Source organism: Lampetra fluviatilis, chromosome 61 (assembly GCF_964198595.1).
Source record: "Lampetra fluviatilis chromosome 61, kcLamFluv1.1, whole genome shotgun sequence".
Classification (NCBI taxonomy): domain Eukaryota; kingdom Metazoa; phylum Chordata; class Hyperoartia; order Petromyzontiformes; family Petromyzontidae; genus Lampetra; species Lampetra fluviatilis.
The window spans coordinates 3,202,578-3,223,792 of NC_136335.1; the positions used below are offsets into that span (position 1 = coordinate 3,202,578).

The following is a 21,215-nucleotide window of genomic DNA, read 5'->3' on the forward strand; positions in this document are numbered from 1 at the left end:
GTTGAGTCTATGGGTAGTGTTGAGTCTATGGTGCAGTGTTGAGTCTATGGGTAGTGTTGAGTCTATGGGCAGTGTTGAGTCTATGGGCAGTGTTGAGTCTATGGGTAGTGTTGAGTCTATGGGTAGTGTTAAGTCTATGGGCAGTGTTGAGTCTATGGGCAGTGTTGAGTCTATGAGTAGTGTTGAGTCTATGGGCAGTGTTGAGTCTATGGGCAGTGTTGAGTCTATGGGCAGTGTTGAGTCTATGGGCAGTGTTGAGTCTATGGGCAGTGTTGAGTCTATGGGCAGTGTTGAGTCTATGGGCAGTGTTGAGTCTATGGGCAGTGTTAGCCTATGGGCAGTGTTGAGTCTATGAGCAGTGTTAGTCTATGGGTAGTGTTCGTCTATGGGCAGTGTTGAGTCTATGGGCAGTGTTGAGTCTATGGGCAGTGTTGAGTCTATGGGCAGTGTTGAGTCTGTGGGCAGTGTTGAGTCTATGGGCAGTGTTGAGTCTATGGGCAGTGTTGAGTCTATGGGCAGTGTTGAGTCTATGGGCAGTGTTGAGTCTATGGGCAGTGTTGAGTCTATGGGTAGTGTTGAGTCTATGGGCAGTGTTGAGTCTATGGGCAGTGTTGAGTCTATGGGTAGTGTTGAGTCTATGGGCAGTGTTGAGTCTATGGGCAGTGTTGAGTCTATGGGCAGTGTTGAGTCTATGGGCAGTGTTGAGTCTATGGGCAGTGTTGAGTCTATGGGCAGTGTTGAGTCTATGGGCAGTGTTGAGTCTATGGGCAGTGTTGAGTCTATGGGCAGTATGGATGTTGAACTTCTTTCACACCGTACGTAGCCAACCGTGCTAATCGGAGGTGCGGCTCGAGGACAACAACCTTTTGCCGGAGACTCCTGCCAAGTTTCCGCAGTGAAGTGGTCGATGTCACCGCTGCTGTGTGTCACCCCAATTGAGTGGGCGAGCGAGCGAGCGAGACAGCCAGCAAGTGGGCTGCATCTGCGATTCACCAACTCCCGGAACTCCCCAAATGAACGGCTAACAACCCCCCCTTTGGGAACTGAATCTGTGACAGTCGCTCTGCGTGGATGCAAGCTGCCCCGCCCGGCTGCCCCGGCTCATCCCTCGTACCGATCTGCCGATTGAGGGCATCCAGGGATGAGCTCCACGCGCTCACCGCCTCCGTAGTGACGTTGGGCGGCTTCAGGTCTCTGTGTGAACGTCGGGTGGTGGCGGGGGAGGGCGGCGGGGCGAAGGAAGAGGAGAGAGAGAGGCGGATTGTGACGGCCGGGCCATGCTGGACATCCGCGAAGAACGACCAGGTGGCTATGAAAGAGATAACTTCATAGCACGCCGGATCTCTCCAGTGTAAATGGGATTAGGGGTCGCTCTCAAGATGTCAAAGCAGTCAAAGTCTTCATTGGTTTCGACCTAACGGGTCTCATCAGCCGAGTAAGATTGCACCGATTAAAACAATCTGCCGTTATGAAAGATCCGTCGCCTTGTTGTGACTTTGTCGCTTGCCCGTGATGTGAAATTCATCGCTTACATCACGTCGTTTATATGATGGGTCTCTACGCGAGTCTGTGAGTCTCTATGCAAGTGTATTGGTGCAAGTCTGTGGGTCTCTATGCCAGTCCATGGGTCTCTCTGAGAGTTTATGAGTCTCTGTAAAGGTCTATCGTTCTGTGTGTGAGTTTATTGGTCTCTATGCAAGTCTGTGGGACTCTATGCCAGTCTATGGGTCTCTGTGTGGGTCTAACGTGTCTATTTGTTGAGTAGATGTCTATCTTTGTACGTCTATAGGTCGCTGTGTGAGTATAAGGGTCTATGTTTGAGTCTATCGGTTTCTGTCTATATATAATGTGCAACCGTCACTCACAACACTAAAGATCCCCCATATAGCCTTAACAGACTGTAGGGGCAAGTGCTGTTAGCGAGCACCTATGAAGGCCGGAACAGCACACGAGGGGGTGGGTTGCCTGCACCACGCCCGGCCGCCTTTGTCTCCCCCAGTGGCGATGTTTACACACCTTACCAGGTACTCATTTGAGGCTGAGTCGACCGAGGGGAGGGCCCATGACCGGTTCAGATAATCGTCACTGATGGTGTCGGTGGCTGTGAGCGGGAATCGAACTCGGGTCGCCGGGTTCGTGGCGCGGGAGCGCGCTAACCGCTGCACCGCCGCTCCCCACCCACGACGCCGACCGCTCTTGCAACACGCGCGTTTTTTGCCCAAGGCAACAACCGGAGTCGTGAACGCGGCCCGTTGCTTTTCCGATCGCCGCGAAGAACTTTGAGCGCGCGCGGCAAAAACCGCGACCCACTCTAGCGAGTTGATTAGCCGGATCCGTCGCTCGTTCAGCTCCCTCTGTCCATCCGCCGTCGCCTGGACCAGAGCGTCCGCCCCAGGTGGACTACGCAGCTGGTGACGCTCCATGAACTCGCTGAGCAGAAAAAGGGGGGCACGGGGGGTGGGGGGGGTGACATTGCATCGAGCGTCGGGTCGTAAGCGTGCTGATTCACCGCAGATTTTTTTTTAAATCTTTCTCGCTTTTTGATGTCTCTGGTAGAGAGAGCAGTGCAGCCCCGCTGCATCGGAGAGCGGTCCCGCAGAAGTGGGGCTCACGGAGCAACCGCTGAGACCCTCTTCTTGGTTCTTTCGGTAAAGTCACGTAGAAGGGAAGTAATAAAATAATAAAAATAAAACATCATAAAATAATTCTCACGACGTTTCGGCCACAACGCAAGCAGCCGTCCTCAGGTGAAGAACAGGTCTGTCGGGGAGACAGCGTCTGAATGAACAGGTCTGTCGGAAAGACAGTGTCAGACACTGTCTTTCCGACAGACCTGGTCTTCACCTGAAGACGGCTGCTTGCGTTGTGGCCGAAACGTCGTGAGAATTATTTTATTATGTTTAATTTTTATTATTTTATTACTTCCCTTCTACGTGACTTTACCGAAAGAACCAAGAAGATGAACGCGATCTAAACCCAAAAACCTTTATTGTGAACACCTATACCAAGTTTGCAGTCGATACGACACTGGGAAGTGTGTCAAAACTGAGTAACAAAATTTATTTTTCGAGGATACAACAACACACGAAGTGAGTTAAAACATAAAAGCGCGTCACAAAAAAAAACGACGACCACCGACCGGAAATCCCTCGTCACGGCCGCCCGTCGCAGTCCTCTCCACGTCTGCAGGGCCTCCTCCCAGCGTTGCCTGAGCGAAGCCTCCAGCTGCAGCCCCGATTCGGAGAGGTGCAGCGAGAGACGCGACAGCGCGCGTCGGTTCACCAGCAGCGACTGATTCAGCATCTGGGGCGCATGAGGAGGGGTGGTGGTGGCGGAGGTGGTGGTGGCGGAGGTGGTGGTGGCGGAGGTGGTGGTGGCGGAGGTGGTGGTGGCGGAGGTGGTGGTGGCGGAGGTGGTGGTGGCGGAGGTGGTGGTGGCGGAGGTGGTGGTGGCGGAGGTGGTGGTGGCGGAGGTGGTGGTGGCGGAGGTGGTGGTGGCGGAGGTGGTGGTGGCGGAGGTGGTGGTGGCGGAGGTGGTGGTGGCGGAGGTGGTGGTGGCGGAGGTGGTGGTGGCGGAGGTGGTGGTGGCGGAGGTGGTGGTGGTGGTGGGGGAAATACACGTTAACTCATTCATTCACACCACTCACTCATTCTTAAAAAATAAAATTCATCTTCTTGGTTCTTTCGGTAAAGTCACGTAGAAGGGAAGTAATAAAATAATAAAAATAAAACATAATAAAATAATTCTCACGACGTTTCGGCCACAACGCAAGCAGCCGTCCTCAGGTGAAGACCAGACCTGGTTTAAAGCTTTCGTGACTGCAGGGATTCATCTTCTTGGTTCTTTCGGTAAAGTCACGTAGAAGGGAAATAATAAAATAATAAAATAACATATTTTATTATATATATAAAAAATTCTTATACATATATTATTAAATATATTACTATACATAATATCTTATATTATTTTTTATTATTATTTTATTATTAAGAAAGAAAACAAAGTGAGGGTTAATCTCCATCTGTTTCCATCTGTACGGGGATAAAGCGTTTCGATTTAAAGCTTTCGTGACTGCAGGGATTCATCTTCTTGGTTCTTTCGGTAAAGTCACATAGAAGGGAAGTAATAAAATAATAAGTAATACAAAAATGTTTACATATTATATATTAAATATATTATTATACATATATTATTTAATATTTTGCTATATACATAATATATTACTATAATATTTTATTGATTAAATTTTTCAATGTTTTATTATTATTTTATTATTTCCCTTCTACGTGACTTTACCGAAAGAATCAAGAAGAAAGAAAACAAAGTGAGGCTTAATCTCCATCTGTTTCCATCTGTACGGGGATACAGCGTTTCCCCCTCACGCAAGGCGCGGCGGGGTTTATCCCGGTGCTCCGGTGTCCTCCCCAAGTGAATACTAAACATGATTCACCATTAATTGGCTGAATATTTTGTTAAAATAAAAATCCCAATCGAGCAAGCAAGACCCTCCTGATAAATATGACAATATTACCGTGACAACCATTCTAACTTCCCCGGAGTTTATCCTGACTTCTTGAAGATTCGCAGGATCAGTTTCAAATGAAGCGTCGTATCTGATTGCTAAATTTGGTGGTGACAAATGTTCTGGTTGGCACGTTTAGCGCTTGGGACAAGTGACAATTTCATGTTCGGATTTGACAATGATGTTATAATTAACGACGGGCCTCCAATAGAGCTCAATGTGTAGTGTATAGTGTAGTGGATAGTGTAGTGTATAGTGTATGGTAGTGTAGTGTATAACGTAAAGAAGTTCAACATACATCCATGAAAAAAATCAAACAATGACACTGATGAAGCCAGTGACGATGGCAATGACGATGCAAATGGAGATGGCGTCACTCATAAAGCCCAATGTGTAGTGTATAGTGTATAGTAATGTATAGTGTAGTGTATAGGAGTGTAGTGCATAATGTAAAGAAGTTCAACATACATCCATGAAAAAAATCTGACGATGACAATGATGAAACCAGTGACGATGGCAATGACGATGCAAATGGAGATGGCTTCACTCATAGAGCCCAATGTGTAGTGTATAGTGTAGTGTATAGTGTAGTGTATGGTAGTGCAGTGTATAATGTAAAGAAGTTCAACCTACATCCATGAAAAAAATCTAACGATGACAATAATGAAACCAGTGACGATGGCAATGACGATGCAAATGGAGATGGCGTCACTCATAGAGCCCAATGTGTAGTGTATAGTAATGTATAGTGTAGTGTATAGGAGTGTAGTGCATAATGTAAAGAAATTCAACATACATCCATGAAAAAAATCTGACGATGACAATGATAAAGCCGGTGACGATGGCAATGACGATGCAAATGGAGATGGAGTCACTCATAGAGCCCAATGTGTAGTGTATAGTGTAGTGTATAGTAGTGTATAGTAGTGTAGTGCATAATGTAAAGAAGTTCAACATACATCCATGAAAAAAATCTGACGATGACAATGATGAAGCCAGTGACGATGGCAATGACGATGCAAATGGAGATGGCGTCACTCATAGAGCCCAATGTGTAGTATAGTGTATAGTGTAGTATATAGTGTATAGGAGTGTAGTGCATAATGTAAAGAAGTTCAACATACATCCATGAAAAAAATCTGACGATGACAATGATGAAGCCAGTGACGATGGCAATGACGATGCAAATGTTGATGGCGTCACTTGGCAGCGCGGTGCACGCATTGTCACCATTGCCTCCCCGTCCATCAAGCGCTGAACTTCTTCAGACCGGACGAAGGCAATTCTCTCCATCAGCTGAGCGTACGTCCTCAGCGCCCGGCCGATCTGAGTGTGTGAGAGCACGCCGCGTGTGTCAACGGCAACCCGGAGCCAGAGTGCAGCCGTCGCTGTATTTAAATCTATGACAGGCAAGGTTACCGGTAAAGGCTCTTCTTCAGAGCAGTGACCGGAGAATTTGAGGAGTGGTTGAGGACTGCGCATCGTACGTGCGGTGAACGTTTTTCGCGCACCGTCGTACGCAGCCGACCGCGCGCTAATCGAAGGTGCGCGGTGGGGGAGTTTCAAGTTTCAAGTTAATTTATTAAGTATAGCCCTGTGAGCCATTCGGCTCTTGAATCGGGTGCAACCACAACAAACAAAAAAAACAAAAACATGAACAAGAAAACATCTTAAAGTGACTGAGTGCAAACAGAAAATCCAAGAAAAGACAGCAAAATATTGCAGAAAAAGCACCGTACACCAACGCTGTGTGCAAAAATCCCAGTGGGATGCAAGTCAAACAACAACAACAACCACAAGACAACTTAGATTAAGGCCATCAGTCTAACTCTGTACTACAACAAACAAACATGGCCAAACCAATACACTTTTCGAAATCACCAAAATAAAGCCATGAAAGTCAAGCAACAGCAACAACCACAAGACAACTTAGATTAAGGCCATCAGTCCTAACTCCGTACTACGAGTAAGTAAGTAAGGGGGGTAAGGACAACAAAGGGACTGAGACACTTAAAAGCAGCGGTCCCAATCGTGACCGACACAAGCCTCACCTTGTCCGCCCTCTCGTCCTCCAGTCTCCCATAGGCAATGTCCAAGTCGCGAATCCGGGCCTCTCGCGATTCCGAACGCTTCTCTACGTCCGACCACGTCGCCTCCAGCTCCTTCAACGGAAACGGGTTGGGGGTCGACAAATCCCGAGAAGCGAGTCTGAGAGTGACCCCCACACCGCGATTTGCCGGCTCACGTCATCGTCGTCGTCGTCAACAATCCACGGGTGCACACAGCCCGCAGTTGGTGTGTTCCACAGCACATGTCGTCACTTGCTGTTTCCACTCTCCTCTCTCCTGTTGTAATGCGAGCAAAGGATTGAGGGGGGGGGGCGGAGTCTGGGTCACGTGGGGAGTGGGTGGAGTTAGGGTCACGTGGGGGAGAGGATTTAGGGAGAGAACCGGCAGGGGAAGGGGGAGTTGTGACGGAGTGAAACACGAGGAGGCCACGCTGGGCAAGACGGAGAGTGTGGCGCGGTCGCCACGCGGTGGGAGACGTCGACACCGACAGCCATCGGTGTCAGACGAAGAGAGCTAACGGGGAAGTGAGAGGCTAGCTGTGTAAGGGGCAGCAGTGACGCTAGACAGCGGGGCAGCGGTGTGGCTGCAAGGATCGCCTGACGGGGCAGCAGGGAGACTGCATATTGGAGCAGCAGGGAGACTGCACAACGGAGCAGCCGAGGGCTGTGGAGAGGTTAAATTTCTATTTAAAGCTTTCGTGACTGCAGGGATTCATCTTCTTGGTTCTTTCGGTAAAGTCACGTAGAAGGGAAGTAATAAAATAATACAAATAAAACATAATAAAATAAAATAATTCTCACTATTTTATTATGTTTTATTTTTATTATTTTATTACTTCCCTTCTACATGACTTTACCGAAAGAACCAAGAAGATGTGGAGAGGTTGTCGAGCGGGACGCGGGCCTGAGCGAGACGCCGCTGTATAGAGATTTTACGAACCCAATAAAGGACAACGGAGATCGACATCTGAGAGAGAGTCCTTTATTACACTGTGATGACAACGTGCTCAAGCGGCAACGTCGTTCTGATGCGCCAATCTCGCATGATGTCGTCGTCATCGTCAAGCCATGCTCTGCGAGATTTTCCTCTCTAGGCCTGCGATGCGAAATGGAAAAGTTGATCCGCACCGACAACGACAACGTTCGTGCCATTCCGTGTCGGCTGCAGTAAAATGTTAAGAACCACCGCGCTGAGTGGGATGTCTAGCAGAGGTCGCAACCGGGTACCCGATACCCGTACCCTACCCGATACCCGGCTACCCGTACCCGGCCGGGTACGGGTCGGCCGTGAGTCACTGGTGAGTCACCGTTTGTCACTCATTTCCCAACGTCTTGTCTCTTCTCACAATTCAAGTTCCTAAAATCAACGCACCCGCGCCTGCAACATGGCTTCATCCCAGAGGTCGCAATCAGGTGCCCGGGTATCGGATAGGGTACGGGTACGGGTACAAGTTTGCGACCCTGGTGCGCCCGGGTATGGGTACGGGTAAGGAATCAAAACCCGTTTGCGACCTCTGATGTCTAGAGGGCTCCCCTCCAAAGGGTATCGTGACGCTACTATCCCAAGCTGGCGAGATGTCTTGGCAGAGGTGGGAGCACGCACGCTTTACCCCCCCGCCACTACCGCCCCATCCCCCCTCTGCCCCTCGTGTTGCCGTGCCGGCCTTCATAGGTGTCGAGGTGCTGCTCGTTAACAGCACTTGCCCCAACAGTCTGTTGAGGCTATACGGGGGAGGGGGAATATTTATCTTTGCACCTGAAATGACACCGATGCAAGCTTCCCTTCGCCCTCCACGCTGCACATCAGCTCTTCCATGCCGGCGTCACTCGCGGACAAATCACCACGAAGCCTCTCCCCAGCCTCCTCGTAGCGACGCTCCAGATCCTGCAAGCGTGCGCATTGAAGTCCCGTCAGTCGGTTTATATCGATGGGGTTAGGGCCCAATGAGCTCAGGAGATATTTTTTAGTGGCGGCAACCGGCCGAAGCAGCCCCGTGCGGTTGCGAGCGCGTCATCCGGGAAGGGAGGTTTTTTTTACGGGGGCTGCACAGAACTCCAATCCAGATGGTATAAACGCAGCAATAGGAACGGGCGCAGCAGATGAGGTTGTACCAGCAACGCAAAAGAGACCGAAAAATGTGAATGAGATGTGGTGCTGGGTGCTATGAAAACAAGTGTGCGAACACCGACTCTTGAATCGATTATCGTTTTTCACGCAAACTAACTTTGCGTGCATAATAGACGGTTTTGGGTTAGATCGCGTTATTTATAAATGTGTCGTAACCCTCCACCACCCGACACGGCCAATCAGTAAAAAAGTGTCACGTTGACAAAAGACAAATATGAGAATAGGTTTTCACCTTTTTTCTGGCAACAAAACTTTAGCGAAAGAACCAAGAAGATTAATCCCTGCAGTCACGAAAGCTTTAAATCGAAACAAAACAGTTGTCTTAAGATGTTAAAACACCAAACTGAAACCTTTTACAAGGAATCATGTCACTGCATTAACCACAATACTTGAGGTCAGAATGCAAACAAAAAAACAAATTTTTTTGTGGTTAATGCAGACATGATTCCTTGTAAAAGGTTTCAGTTTAGTGTTTTAACATCTTAACATCTTCTTGGTTCTTTCGGTAAAGTCACGTAGAATGGAAATAATAAAATAATAAAAATAAAACATTATAAAATAATTCTCACGACGTTTCGGCTACAACGCAAGCAGCCGTCCTCAGGTGAAGAACACCACCAAGTTTGGTGGTGTTCATTCATTCAGACGCTGTCTTTCCGACAGACCTGTTCTTCACCTGAGGACGGCTGCTTGCGTTGTGGCCGAAACGTCGTGAGAATTACTTTATTATGTTTTATTTTTATTATTTTATTATTTCCATTCTACGTGACTTTACCGAAAGAACCAAGAAGATGAATCCCTGCAGTTACGAAAGCTTTAAATCGAAATCTTAACATCTGTTTTGTTCCTAGATAAAAAGGGGAAAACCTATTCTCATATTTTGGTACTGGCAAAGGAGGTCACATGAAAAAGACAAATAGTTCACTACTTTAGCCCACCGGTGTGTTGAAGAGTGAATCCACAACATTTACAATTTTTGAGTACGACGTTTCGCTGGTAATTACATCCAGTTCATAATATAGGTTTTTGGGTCAGATCGCGTTATTTATAAATGTGTCGTAACCCTCCACCACCCGACACGGCCAAACAGTAAAAAAATGTGTCACGTTTTCAAAGGACAAATTAATTGACTTCTTTAGCCCACCGGTGTGTTGAAGAGAGAATCAACAGCATTTTAAAATGTGAGTAGCACGACGTTTCGCTGGTAATTACATCCAGCATCTTCTTGGTTCTTTCGGTAAAGTCACGTAGAAGGGAAATAATTAAATAACACAAATAAAACATAATAAAATAATTCTCACGACGTTTTATTTTTATTATTTTATTATTTCCCTTCTACGTGACTTTACCGAAAGAACCAAGAAGATGAATCCCTGCAGTCACGAAAGCTTTAAATCGAAATTTGCATCCAGCATCATCGGGCAATTTGCCCGTGACACATTTTTACTGATTGGCCGTGTCGGGTGGTGGAGGGTTACGACACATTTATAAATAACGCGATCTCACCCAAAAACGTTTATTATGAATAATATTGGTCGCGAAAGCCTGCTACGTGTTAAACTAACTTTGTATGTTCTTCTTGGTTTTTTCGGTAAAGTCACGTAGAAGGGAAATAATAAAATAATAAAAATAACAATTATTTTATTTTTACTAATTGCGTGACTTTACCGAAATAACCAAGAAGATGAATCCCTGCAGTCACGAAAGCTTTAAATCGAAATTTAACTTTGTATGTTTAACACGAAGGCTTTCGCGACCAATATCATCCATAATACAGGTTTTTTGGGTTGTTGGCATGCCAACGAGTCGGATTGTTCTGTTCACGTGACAAATCTTAATTGTCTGTGTCGAGAGGTGGCGGGTTTAATGACACATATATTTACGCGATATCACCGAAAAAAACCCTGTATTATTGATGTTCTGTTTACGTGACAATCCTTACTAATTGCCTGTGTCGGGTGATGGCAGGTTTAACGACACATATATACGCGATCTAACCCAAAAAACCTGCATTATGGATAACTGTGTACGTACGTACGTTGATCTTCTTTCGCAGCACCGTACGTAACCAACCGTGCAAATTGGAGGTGCGGAGGGGAAGGACACAAAACTAAACACAGGAAAATAAGAATCGGTTTTACCCTGGTTTTGTTTGCATGTTCACCACAATCACTAGTGGTTAATGCAGACACGATTCCTTGCAAAGGGTTTCTATTTGGTGTTTGAACATCTTAACGCAACTGGTTTATTGGTTCTTTCGGTAAAGTCACGTAGAAGGGAAAAAAAATATATATATATTTAAAAAAATGTATCTCGACGTTTCGACTGCAACACAAGCAATCATCATCAGATGATCATCAACACAAGCAATCATCATCTGATGATCATCTGATGATCATCTGATGATGATTGCTTGCGTTGCAGTCGAAACGTCGTGAGAATTTGTATTGTTTAATATTTTTATTATTTTATTATTTCCCTTCTACGTGACTTTACCGAAAGAACCAAGAATATGAATCCCTGCAGTCACGAAAGCTTTAAATCAAAATCTTAACACCTGTTTTATTTCCCGAAAGGTTATACCCCACACTCTGTTATCGCCCCGCCGCATCGCTCACCGAGTTGATCTGCCCGAGAGCGACGGAGAAGTCGCGCAGGGCGGCCTCGTGCTTCGACCGACGTCGCTCGGTCACCCTCTGGACCACGTCTGACCCCACCTTCTGCGCCACTGCAGCGAGAGAGAAAAACACACAACCCACCACGACGACGACACGTTCGCAAGTCGCACGCGACGTACACGTACACCGCGTCCACGTTTTCAGGTTCGGCGCGCCGCCTGCTAAACTCTCGCCGTCCTCCGGACAAGGTGTCCCGACGTTTCGCTCCGTAGCGCTAAGAGCTTCAACTCCCGAATGGTTCAGTCACTGGGCACGTGGAGGGGAATGTCAGCCGTCATCGGTATATCTACATCGGTTTCACCCTCATGTGAATCACGTGACTTGTGTGGTCACCCCAGAGGTCGCAAATGGGTTTTGATTCTTTACCCGTACCCTACCCGATACCCAGCTAACCGTACCCTGCCCGGTATCGGGTAGGGTTTGGGTATCGGGTACCCGATTGCGACCTCTGGGATGAAGCCATGTTGCAGGCGCGGGTGGGTTGATTCTAGGAACTTGAATTGTGAGAAGAGACAAGACGTTGGGAAATGAGTGACAAACGGTGACTCGCCAGTGACTCACGGCCTTCTCACTCATTGGTTGAGGTGAGTCACGTGCGGCTACCCGTACCCGGCCGCACCAGGGTCGCAAACGGTTACCCGTACCCGTACCCGGCTGGGTACAGGTAACCGTTTGCGACCTCTGGGTCACCCCCACTCTGAACCCTTCCCGTTTCCCTGCTGCCCCCTCTTGAAATAAACTCCACTGTGCAGCAGCAGTGTCAAGGCTCTCACACAGCCTCCTCCCTCTCCTCATTTCTCCTGCACCCTCTGTTCCCGTTTCTCCGTTCCTTCCCCGTCCTTTTCTTCTCATCTCCCATTCCTTCTCTTTCCCATCCATTTCATCCTTCACTCCACTCCCCTTCCAGAGAACTACCTCGCCTGGTGCGCAGGAGGTCGTGGGTTCGATTCCGACCCTGACGCCTGCTGCTGTATATTTGGAGTCTGCGTGTCTCTCTCATCATCATCATCACGGTGGCTATGAGATGTTAACTACCTCGCCTGGTATGCAGGAGGTCGTGGGTTCGATCCCGACCCTGACGCCTGCTGCTGTATATTTGGAGTTTGCGTGTCTCTCTCTCATCATCACGGTGGCTAGGAGATGTTAACAACCTCGCCTGGTGTACAGGAGGTCGTGGGTTCAATCTCGGCGCTAATGCCTGCTGCTGTATATTTGGAGTTTGCGTGTCTCTCTCTCATCATCACGGTGGCTAGGAGATGTTAACAACCTCGCCTGGTGTACAAGAGGTCGTGGGTTCAATCTCGGCGCTAATGCCTGCTGCTGTATATTTGGAGTTTGTATGTCTCTCTCATCATCATCATCACGGTGGCTAGGAGATGTTAACTCCCTCGCCTGGTATGCAGGAGGTCGTGGGTTCGATTCCAACCCTGACGACTGCTGCTGTATATTTGGAGTTTGCGTGTTTCTCTACCCGTGGCCGCGTGGATTTTTCTCCGGTTTTTCCCTCCACATTTAGAATCAGCGTGCGTTTTAGAGTATTTGGCTGTTATACATTTCCACGTGATAAGCCACTTCGTTGAGCTATCGTTTGTGATAGCCAGGTCACTTCTGAAAACAAGATATGTAGCTAAGTGGGCCTTACACCTGCTTAAATATAAAATTTTAGTTTAGTTTCCTGTGGAGGTGGTGGAGCCAAGGGTACAAAGGTTGCTAATTGCTGAACAACGCATGGTATCCCCCGAAAAAAAACTTACACGCCGGAGAACTAATCTACAATGTATATAGTCCAAGTGCAAAGCACATTTCCAGACACTGTCAAAAATAAAAACAAGTTAGGAAAAACACCATGCACGCACGTGGGTTATGACATAACATTTACATAGCAGCGGATTTATCAATGAGATGAGCGAGTACAGGAAAAACCTTAATTTGGAAATGATACCAATAATGAACAGGAACAACGTACCCACGTCATCGGCAAGATTTCTGACTTCCCTCGCAGCAATTTCATCTTCAGTCTCGGCCCCCCTCACGTGAGGCAGCAATTCGCCATTCCTGATGGAAAAAGACGCAGGCACACCGTTTTACATGTGTAGTGACACAGCGCCGACTGCTGTCCAGGGGCGGCAACTGCGGTGGACAGTTCACGCACACGCCGTCGAGCATATACACGTGTAAAACACACAGACAGACACACGCACGCCGTACATGTACACCAGAGGTCGCAAACGGGTTTTGATTTCTTACCCGTACCCGTACCCGGCCGCACCAGGGTCGCAAAGGGGTACCCGTACCCGGCCGTACACGTACCCTACCCGTACCCGGCCGGGTACGGGTAGGGTACGGGTATCAGGTACCTGATTGCGACCTCTCTGGATGAAGCCATGTTCCAGGCACGGGTGGGTTGATTCTCGGAACTTGAATTGTGAGAAGAGACAAGACGTTGGGAAATGAGTGACAAACGGTGACTCACCAGTGACTCACGGCCTACCCGTACCCGGCCGCACCAGGGTCGCAAACAGGTACCCGTACCCGGCCGGGTACGGGTAGCCGGGTATCGGGTAGGGTACAGGTATCGGGAACCCGGTTGCGACCTCTGATGTACACCGGTGCACACAAGCACACTCGGGAGCTACAGGGGGGCACCGTGTGAACGCCGCCGGCGGTTTGTGGAGGCGGTGAGTAGTGCCGAGCATCCACACTCGGGCGGGCAGAGTCCCCGGGGGGCCCGCCTCGTCGCTGCGGGGGGCCCAGCCCCCCAAATGGGCCCAGCCCCCCAAGTGGGTGGGCAGCTGCCCCTCCCCTGGACTGCCCCAGCGTTGCCTCGCCCTGGCGAGAGAGTGCACCAGCTGCACCTGCAACGACAACGCGCGCACGTCTCACTCCGCTGCTGGATGAGCGCCTGCCCACGCGCCGTGCGGTTCCTGGGGTGGGGGGGTTTTGACCATACTTCACCATGCTGGTCAGTACGGATTGGTGAAGACGGCGAGCATAGACGCAGCGCGTAGAAGTGCTATACAACAATTGAGTTGAACGCGTAGGCATTCGCGACCAATATCATCCATAATACAGGGGGTTTTACTGGTAGGAACCTCCTGGTTACATCAGCCCACAGGGGATTATTGTGTCCGTCCGTCCGTCGTGCAGGGAGGGGCTGGGAGGGGAGAGTGGGGCTGGGTGGGGAGGGGCTGGTCACCCCGTGGTGCCCTTATAAAACTCAACGTTTAACCTACTCACGCCGGCTTGTGCCCGCCCTCACAGTCGGGCATATTTGCGGAATACACCACGCCGCCGTTGACCCTGGCCATTGACCGAGCAACCCAACGTTCCTACCAGCTCCCTCCGCAGGAATGTGTTTTTAAGGTTAGATCGCGTAAATATATAAATGTGTCGTTAATCCCGCCACCGCCCGACACAGCCAATCAGTAAGGTTTGTCACGTAAACAGAACGTGTCAATTTGTTCCTAGTACAGCACTAGTGTGTAGTATAGTGTATAGTGTAGTATACTAGTACAGCACTAGTGTGTAGTATAGTGTATAGTGCAGTATACTAGTACAGCACTAGTGTGTAGTATAGTGTATAGTGTAGTATACCAGTACAGCACTAGTGTGTAGTGTAGTGTATAGTGTAGTGAATAGTGTAGTGTATAGTGTAGTATACCAGTACAGCACTAGTGTGTAGTGTAGTGTATAGTGTAGTGAATAGTGTAGTGTATAGTGTAGTATACTAGTACAGCACTAGTGTGTAGTGTAGTGTATAGTGTAGTGAATAGTGTAGTGAATAGTGTAGTGTGTAGTGTGTAGTGTAGTGTATAGTGTAGTGAATAGTGTAGTGTATAGTGTAGTGAATAGTGTAGTGTATAGTGTAGTGTATAGTGTAGTGTGTAGTGTAGTGTATAGTGTAGTGCGTAGTGTAGTGTATAGTGTAGTGAATAGTGTAGTGTATAGTGTAGTGTGTAGTGTAGTGTATAGTGTAGTGTGTAGTGTATAGTGTAGTGTATAGTGTAGTGAATAGTGTAGTGTATAGTGTATAGTGTAGTGTAGTGTATAGTGTAGTGAATAGTGTAGTGTATAGCAGAGGTGTGGACTCGAGTCATGTGACTTGGACTCGAGTCAGACTCGAGTCATGAATTTGATGACTTGCGACTCGACTTGGACTTGCATAACAATGACTTTGTCCCACCTATGAGATGTGGACTCGAGTCATGTGACTTGGACTCGAGTCAGACTCGAGTCATGAATTTGATGACTTGCGACTCGACTTGGACTTGCATAACAATGACTTTGTCCCACCTCTGGTGTATAGTGTAGTATACCAGTACAGCACTAGTGTATAGTGTAGTGTATAGTGTAGTGTATAGTATACTAGTACAGCACACCGGTGTGTTGGAGAGCCAAGCCACAACATTTACAATCTGAATACGACGAAATCTGGCTGTCGCCTGATGAAGCTGGTTGTAATTATTGGCGAAACGTCGTACTCAGATTGTAAATGTTGTGGCTTGGCTCTCCAACACACCGATTGATTTTGCTGCACTGCCACCCAACACTTTGGTGTCACGAACCAAGTCGAACCATCACTGAGTCAGTCGTATATAATGGAATCAGTAGTATCTACTGAGTTAGTAGTATCTAATGGAGTCAGTCATATCTACTTAGTAGTATCTGATAGAGTCAATAGTGTCTAGTGAGTCAGTAGTATCTAATAGAGTCAGTACTATCTACTGAGTTAGTAGTATCTAATAGAGTCAGTACTATCTACTGAGTTAGTAGTATCTAATAGAGTCAGTACTATCTACTGAGTTAGTAGTATCTAATAGAGTCATTAGTATCTAATGGAGTCAGTAGTACCTACTGAATCAGTAGTATATAATGGAGTCAGTAGTATCTACTGAGTTAGTAGTATCTAATGGAGTAAGTCATATCTACTTAGTAGTATCTGATAGAGTAAGTAGTATCTAATAGTCAGTACTATCTACTGAGTTAGTAGTATCTAATAAGAGTCAATAGTATCTACTGAGTCAGTATCTAATGGAGTCAGTAGTATCCAGAGGTGGGACAAAGTCATTGTTGTGCAAGTCACAAGTAAGTCTCAAGTCTTTGCTCTCGAGTCCCGAGTCAAGTCGAGTCAAAGATGAGGCAAGTCCAAGTCGAGTCTGAAGTCATCAAAATCATGACTCGAGTCTGACTCGAGTCCAAGTCGCATGACTCGAGTCCACACCTCTGAGGTGGGACAAAGTCATTGTTGTGCAAGTCACAAGTAAGTCTCAAGTCTTTGCTCTCGAGTCCCGAGTCAAGTCGAGTCAAAGATGAGGCAAGTCCAAGTCGAGTCTGAAGTCATCAAAATCATGACTCGAGTCTGACTCGAGTCCAAGTCGCATGACTCGAGTCCACACCTCTGGTAGTATCTAATGGAGTCAGTAGTATCTAATGGAGTCAGTAGTATCGAGACACATGGGAGAGGGGGGGGAAGAAGAGGACATCAGTGGGGGCGATGGGCGAGGCGCGTAGACTAAGGCCGGCGAAACTCGCATGTGTAATGACAGTAGAGTCAGCCTGCAGTGCGAAGGGACTAGTGGCCACATGAGGTAATGACAGGGGAGTCAGCCTGCAGTGCGAAGGGACTAATGGCCACGGGAGGTAATGACAGGGGAGTCAGCCTGCAGTGCGATTGGACTAGTGGCCACGGCAGGTAATGACAGGGGAGTCAGCCTGCAGTGCGAAGGGACTAATGGCCACGGGAGGTAATGACAGGGGAGTCAGCCTGCAGTGCGAATGGACTAGTGGCCACGTGAGGTAATGACAGGAGAGTCAGCCTGCAGTGCGAAGGGACTAGTGGCCACGGGAGGTAATGACAGGGGAGTCAGCCTGCAGTGCGAATGGACTAGTGGCCACGGGAGGTAATGACAGGAGAGTCAGCCTGCAGTGCGAATAGACTAGTGGCCACGGGAGGTAATGACAGGGGAGTCAGCTTGCAGTGCGAAGGGACTAGTGGCCACAGGAGATAATGACAGGGGAGTCAGCCTGCAGTGTGAGTGGACTAGTGGCCACGTAAGGTAATGACAGGGGAGTCAGCCTGCAGTGCGAAGGGACTAGTGGCCACAGGAGATAATGACAGGGGAGTCAGCCTGCAGTGCGAATGGACTAGTGGCCACGGGAGGTAATGATGACAGGGGAGTCAGCCTACAGTGCGAATGGACTAGTGGCCACGGGAGGTAATGACAGGGGAGTCAGCCTGCAGTGCGAAGGGACTAGTGGCCACGGGAGGTAATGACAGGGGAGTCAGCTTGCAGACTAGTGGCTACAGGAATGATCGAGAGAAGGAGCGTGGCAAGGTGAAAGAAGATGATGGTAGAGTTTGTTGGTGGAGCGAACGGTCTAGAACCAGCGAGAAGGTTCGGGAATGGGGGCGTGGCCTCGGAACGTATAAAAGGGGAGATGCGCGGGAGACTCGGGGCTGTTGCAGTGGGGGTTCGAGAGTGAACGTGTCTAAAACAGGACCCTGCGGGGTGGGCTGGTAGGAACGAATAACCAAATAATATAAACATAATGTATTATTACACTTGTTAAGCCAGGAAAGCCCCACTGAGTCAAAAGGTTTTTGTAGGGTCCTGCCAAGTGTTTGCAGTAGGGGTCGATGTTGATACACGGACGGACGGACGGACGGACGATATAATCTATTGGTGGTCTGGTCCACTTCGTTCCTACCAGTAATAAAGAAACCATCTCAACTCAAGTGTGTCAAGTCGTCATTACACATGTGTAGAGGAGTAAAATGGGGACGTGACGTCAGGTGTGCCGTTCAGTGCGATGACGTCACGTCTCCTAGGGTACTTAAGGGGGACCCCGTGACGTAAGCGGGGTCACTGTGGGAACGGGTAAAGTAAGCAGGGTGAAGAGGGAACCAGGGGTAGAGAGAGGGATCGAGTGGTGAGTCTGGGGAGAAGCCGGTGGTAGCCGTAGAGGTGCTTCTCTCTCCGGTCGGTGGAGTCGGCAGAGTCCACGATCCGACACACGAGAGAGAGAGACCGGAGCTAGCCGGCAGGGACCCGCACTCAGAGTAGGACCCCTAGCCCCTGGGAGTTGTGTACCCTGCTGTGTAATATTGTAACAGCTTTAATAAACAATCGGCGAAAGCCCTTAACTTACCTCCGTCTCCGAGTGCATCCGTACATGTACAAAAACAACCGGTACACGGTCGTGATGCATTTCGTGGTTAATACCTCGGCATCAAAAAGCTGTCGATACACCTTCCCGCTTGGAACCACGCGGACCTTAGCCATTCCCTTCCGCTGTCCTGCTCCACGAGGATTCGTTTCGGTGTCAATGACCTGCTGGGAAGAGATATCGCACACGACCCCGTCCGTGTCCGACGACGCACTGTGTAAAAAAGTGAGTGCTGTTTGCGGCTAGCCGTTTGGTGTCTGTGTTGCGTGACACACACACACACACATGCGTGCACTTGCACAAGATTGAACATTTCTAAGTATTTTTCGATGTAAAGCTTTCGTGACTGCAGGGATTCATCTTCTTGGTTCTTTCGGTAAAGTCACGTAGAATGGAAATAATAAAAGAATAAAAATAAAACATAAGTCGTGAGAATTATTTTATTATTTTTATTACTTTCTTATTTCCATTCTACGTGACTTTACCGAAAGAACCAAGAAGATTTCTAAGTATGTTAAATATGCGTTTTATCGTTGGTTTGAATTAATAATCGTAACAACAACAAAGTTCCCCTGTATAGCCTTAAAATACTGCTGGGGCAAGTGCTGTTAGCGAGTAGCACACCTATGAAGGCCGACACGGTATACGAGGGTGTAGGTGGCCAGCACCACGCCCGGCCGCCTTTGTCTCCCCAGTGGCGATGTTTACTGCACACCGCACCAGATACTCAGTTAAGGCCGAATCGACCTAGGGGAGGCCCAGGACCGGTTCAAATAATCGTCACCGGTGTTGGCTGTGAGGGATAATCGAACTCGGGTCACCGGGTTCGTAGTGCACCGGGGGATAACTGCTACACTTCAACTCCCCATAAAACGATTACACTTTTTATATATTTAAGGCCTCACTGAACTATATAGTTATCTTCAGAAGCGACCTTGCTATCACGAATGATAGCTAACACGAAGTGGGCTTATTCAAGTTCAAGTTTAATTATTAGGTATAGCCCTGTGAGCCATTCGGCTCTTGAATCGGGTGCAACCACAACAAACAAAAAAACATGAACAAGAAAACATCTTAAAGTGACTATGTGCAAACAGAAAATCCAAGAAAAGACAGCTAAATATTGCAGAAAAAGCACCGTATACCAACGCTGTGTGCAAAAATCCCAGTGGGATGCAAGTCAAACAACAACAACAACCACAAGACAACTTAGATTAAGGCCATCAGTCTAACTCTGTACTACAACAAACAAACATGGCCAAACCGAAAAACTTTTCAAAAATCACCAAAATAAAGCCATGAAAGCAATGAAACAGTGATCATAGGAACTGTTCGTCATCATCGTCGTGTGGAAGTTGAAAGCAGCAGCCGAATATCCCCTAAACGCGTGGTGATGTTGATTCTTAAATGTGGGAGGGAAAACCCAGAGGACCCTGAGAAAAAAATATCCATGCGACAACGGGGAGAGAGACACGCAAACTCCAAATATACAGCAGCAGGCGCCAGGGTCGTGACGGAACCCACGACCTGCTGTACACCAGGCGAGGTAGTCAACATCTCCTAGCCACCGTGATGATGATGAGAGAGACACGCAAACTCCAAGTATACAGCAGCAGGCGTCAGGGTCGTGATCGAACCCACGACCTCCTGCACACCAGGCGAGGTAGTCAACATCTCCTAGCCACCGTGATGATGATGATGAGAGAGACACGCAAACTCCAAATATACAGCAGCAGGCGCCAGGGTCGGGATGGAACCCACGACCTCCTGTACACCAGGCGAGGTAGTCAACATCTCCTAGCCACCGTGATGATGAGAGAGAGAGAGACACGCAAACTCCAAGTATACAGCAGCAGGCGTCAGGGTCGGGATCGAACCCACGACCTCCTGCACACCAGGCGAGGTAGTCAACATCTCCTAGCCACCGTGATGATGATGATGAGAGAGACACGCAAACTCCAAATATACAGCAGCAGGCGTCAGGGTCGGGATGGAACCCACGACCTCCTGTACACCAGGCGAGGTAGTCAACATCTCCTAGCCACCGTGATGATGAGAGAGAGACACGCAAACTCCAAGTATACAGCAGCAGGCGTCAGGGTCGAGATTGAACCCACAACCTCCTGTACACCAGGCGAGTTAGTTAACATCACCGAGCCACCGTGGCACCCATACTCACATCAACACCATCACCACACAACCACCACCATCATCATCATCACCACCACCATCAACATTCTACAAGCAGTTGTTTTGAATCCGTTGCTAAGCAACGCATCGCGAATCGCTAAGGAATCGACTCCCAACGATTCCCACTGCGTGTCGATTACGCCCACGGGTTTGTAAGAAATTTTAAACCATAAAACTTAAAACTTCGTATTATTACCGTCGTCGTACGGCTGCTGATGTAGATGTAGAGGCAACAACTTACAATGTCGCATTTAGGTGATTAAAACCTGCAGCCAACCGCGTCAGGAGATAGCGGAGTAGTTGTGTCATCGCTGTGATGTGGGTCTCTATTAGTCTGGATCTCTATGGGTGACTGTGTGTCTCTGTGGGTCTCTATTGGTCTGGGTCTCTATGGGTGTCTATGAGTCTCTGTGTGTCTCTATTAGTCTGGGTCTCTATGGGTGTCTATGAGTCTATGTGGGT

The 21,215-nt window shown here is 48.3% G+C and overlaps 1 protein-coding gene across 2 annotated transcripts in view; it reads right to left on the reverse strand.

Moving 5' to 3' along the window:
* The window catches only part of CCDC180 (coiled-coil domain containing 180), a 96,143-nt gene extending 75,362 nt beyond the window's left edge, over positions 1–20,781 (reverse strand). For both annotated transcript variants that reach the window (XM_078881307.1, XM_078881306.1), the window contains exons 1-12: positions 20,743–20,781; positions 19,188–19,270; positions 18,620–18,730; positions 14,043–14,251; positions 13,363–13,451; positions 11,337–11,446; positions 8,347–8,475; positions 6,574–6,684; positions 5,753–5,848; positions 3,140–3,303; positions 2,311–2,430; positions 1,115–1,194 (exon numbers count right to left, since the gene is read on the reverse strand). In XM_078881307.1, the coding sequence (XP_078737433.1) occupies positions 1,115–1,194; positions 2,311–2,430; positions 3,140–3,303; positions 5,753–5,848; positions 6,574–6,684; positions 8,347–8,475; positions 11,337–11,446; positions 13,363–13,451; positions 14,043–14,251; positions 18,620–18,679 (1,168 nt within the window). In that variant the 5' untranslated portion in view covers positions 18,680–18,730; positions 19,188–19,270; positions 20,743–20,781. The remainder of the gene's footprint in view (positions 1–1,114; positions 1,195–2,310; positions 2,431–3,139; positions 3,304–5,752; positions 5,849–6,573; positions 6,685–8,346; positions 8,476–11,336; positions 11,447–13,362; positions 13,452–14,042; positions 14,252–18,619; positions 18,731–19,187; positions 19,271–20,742) is intronic.
* Positions 20,782–21,215: the final 434 nt, after the last annotated feature.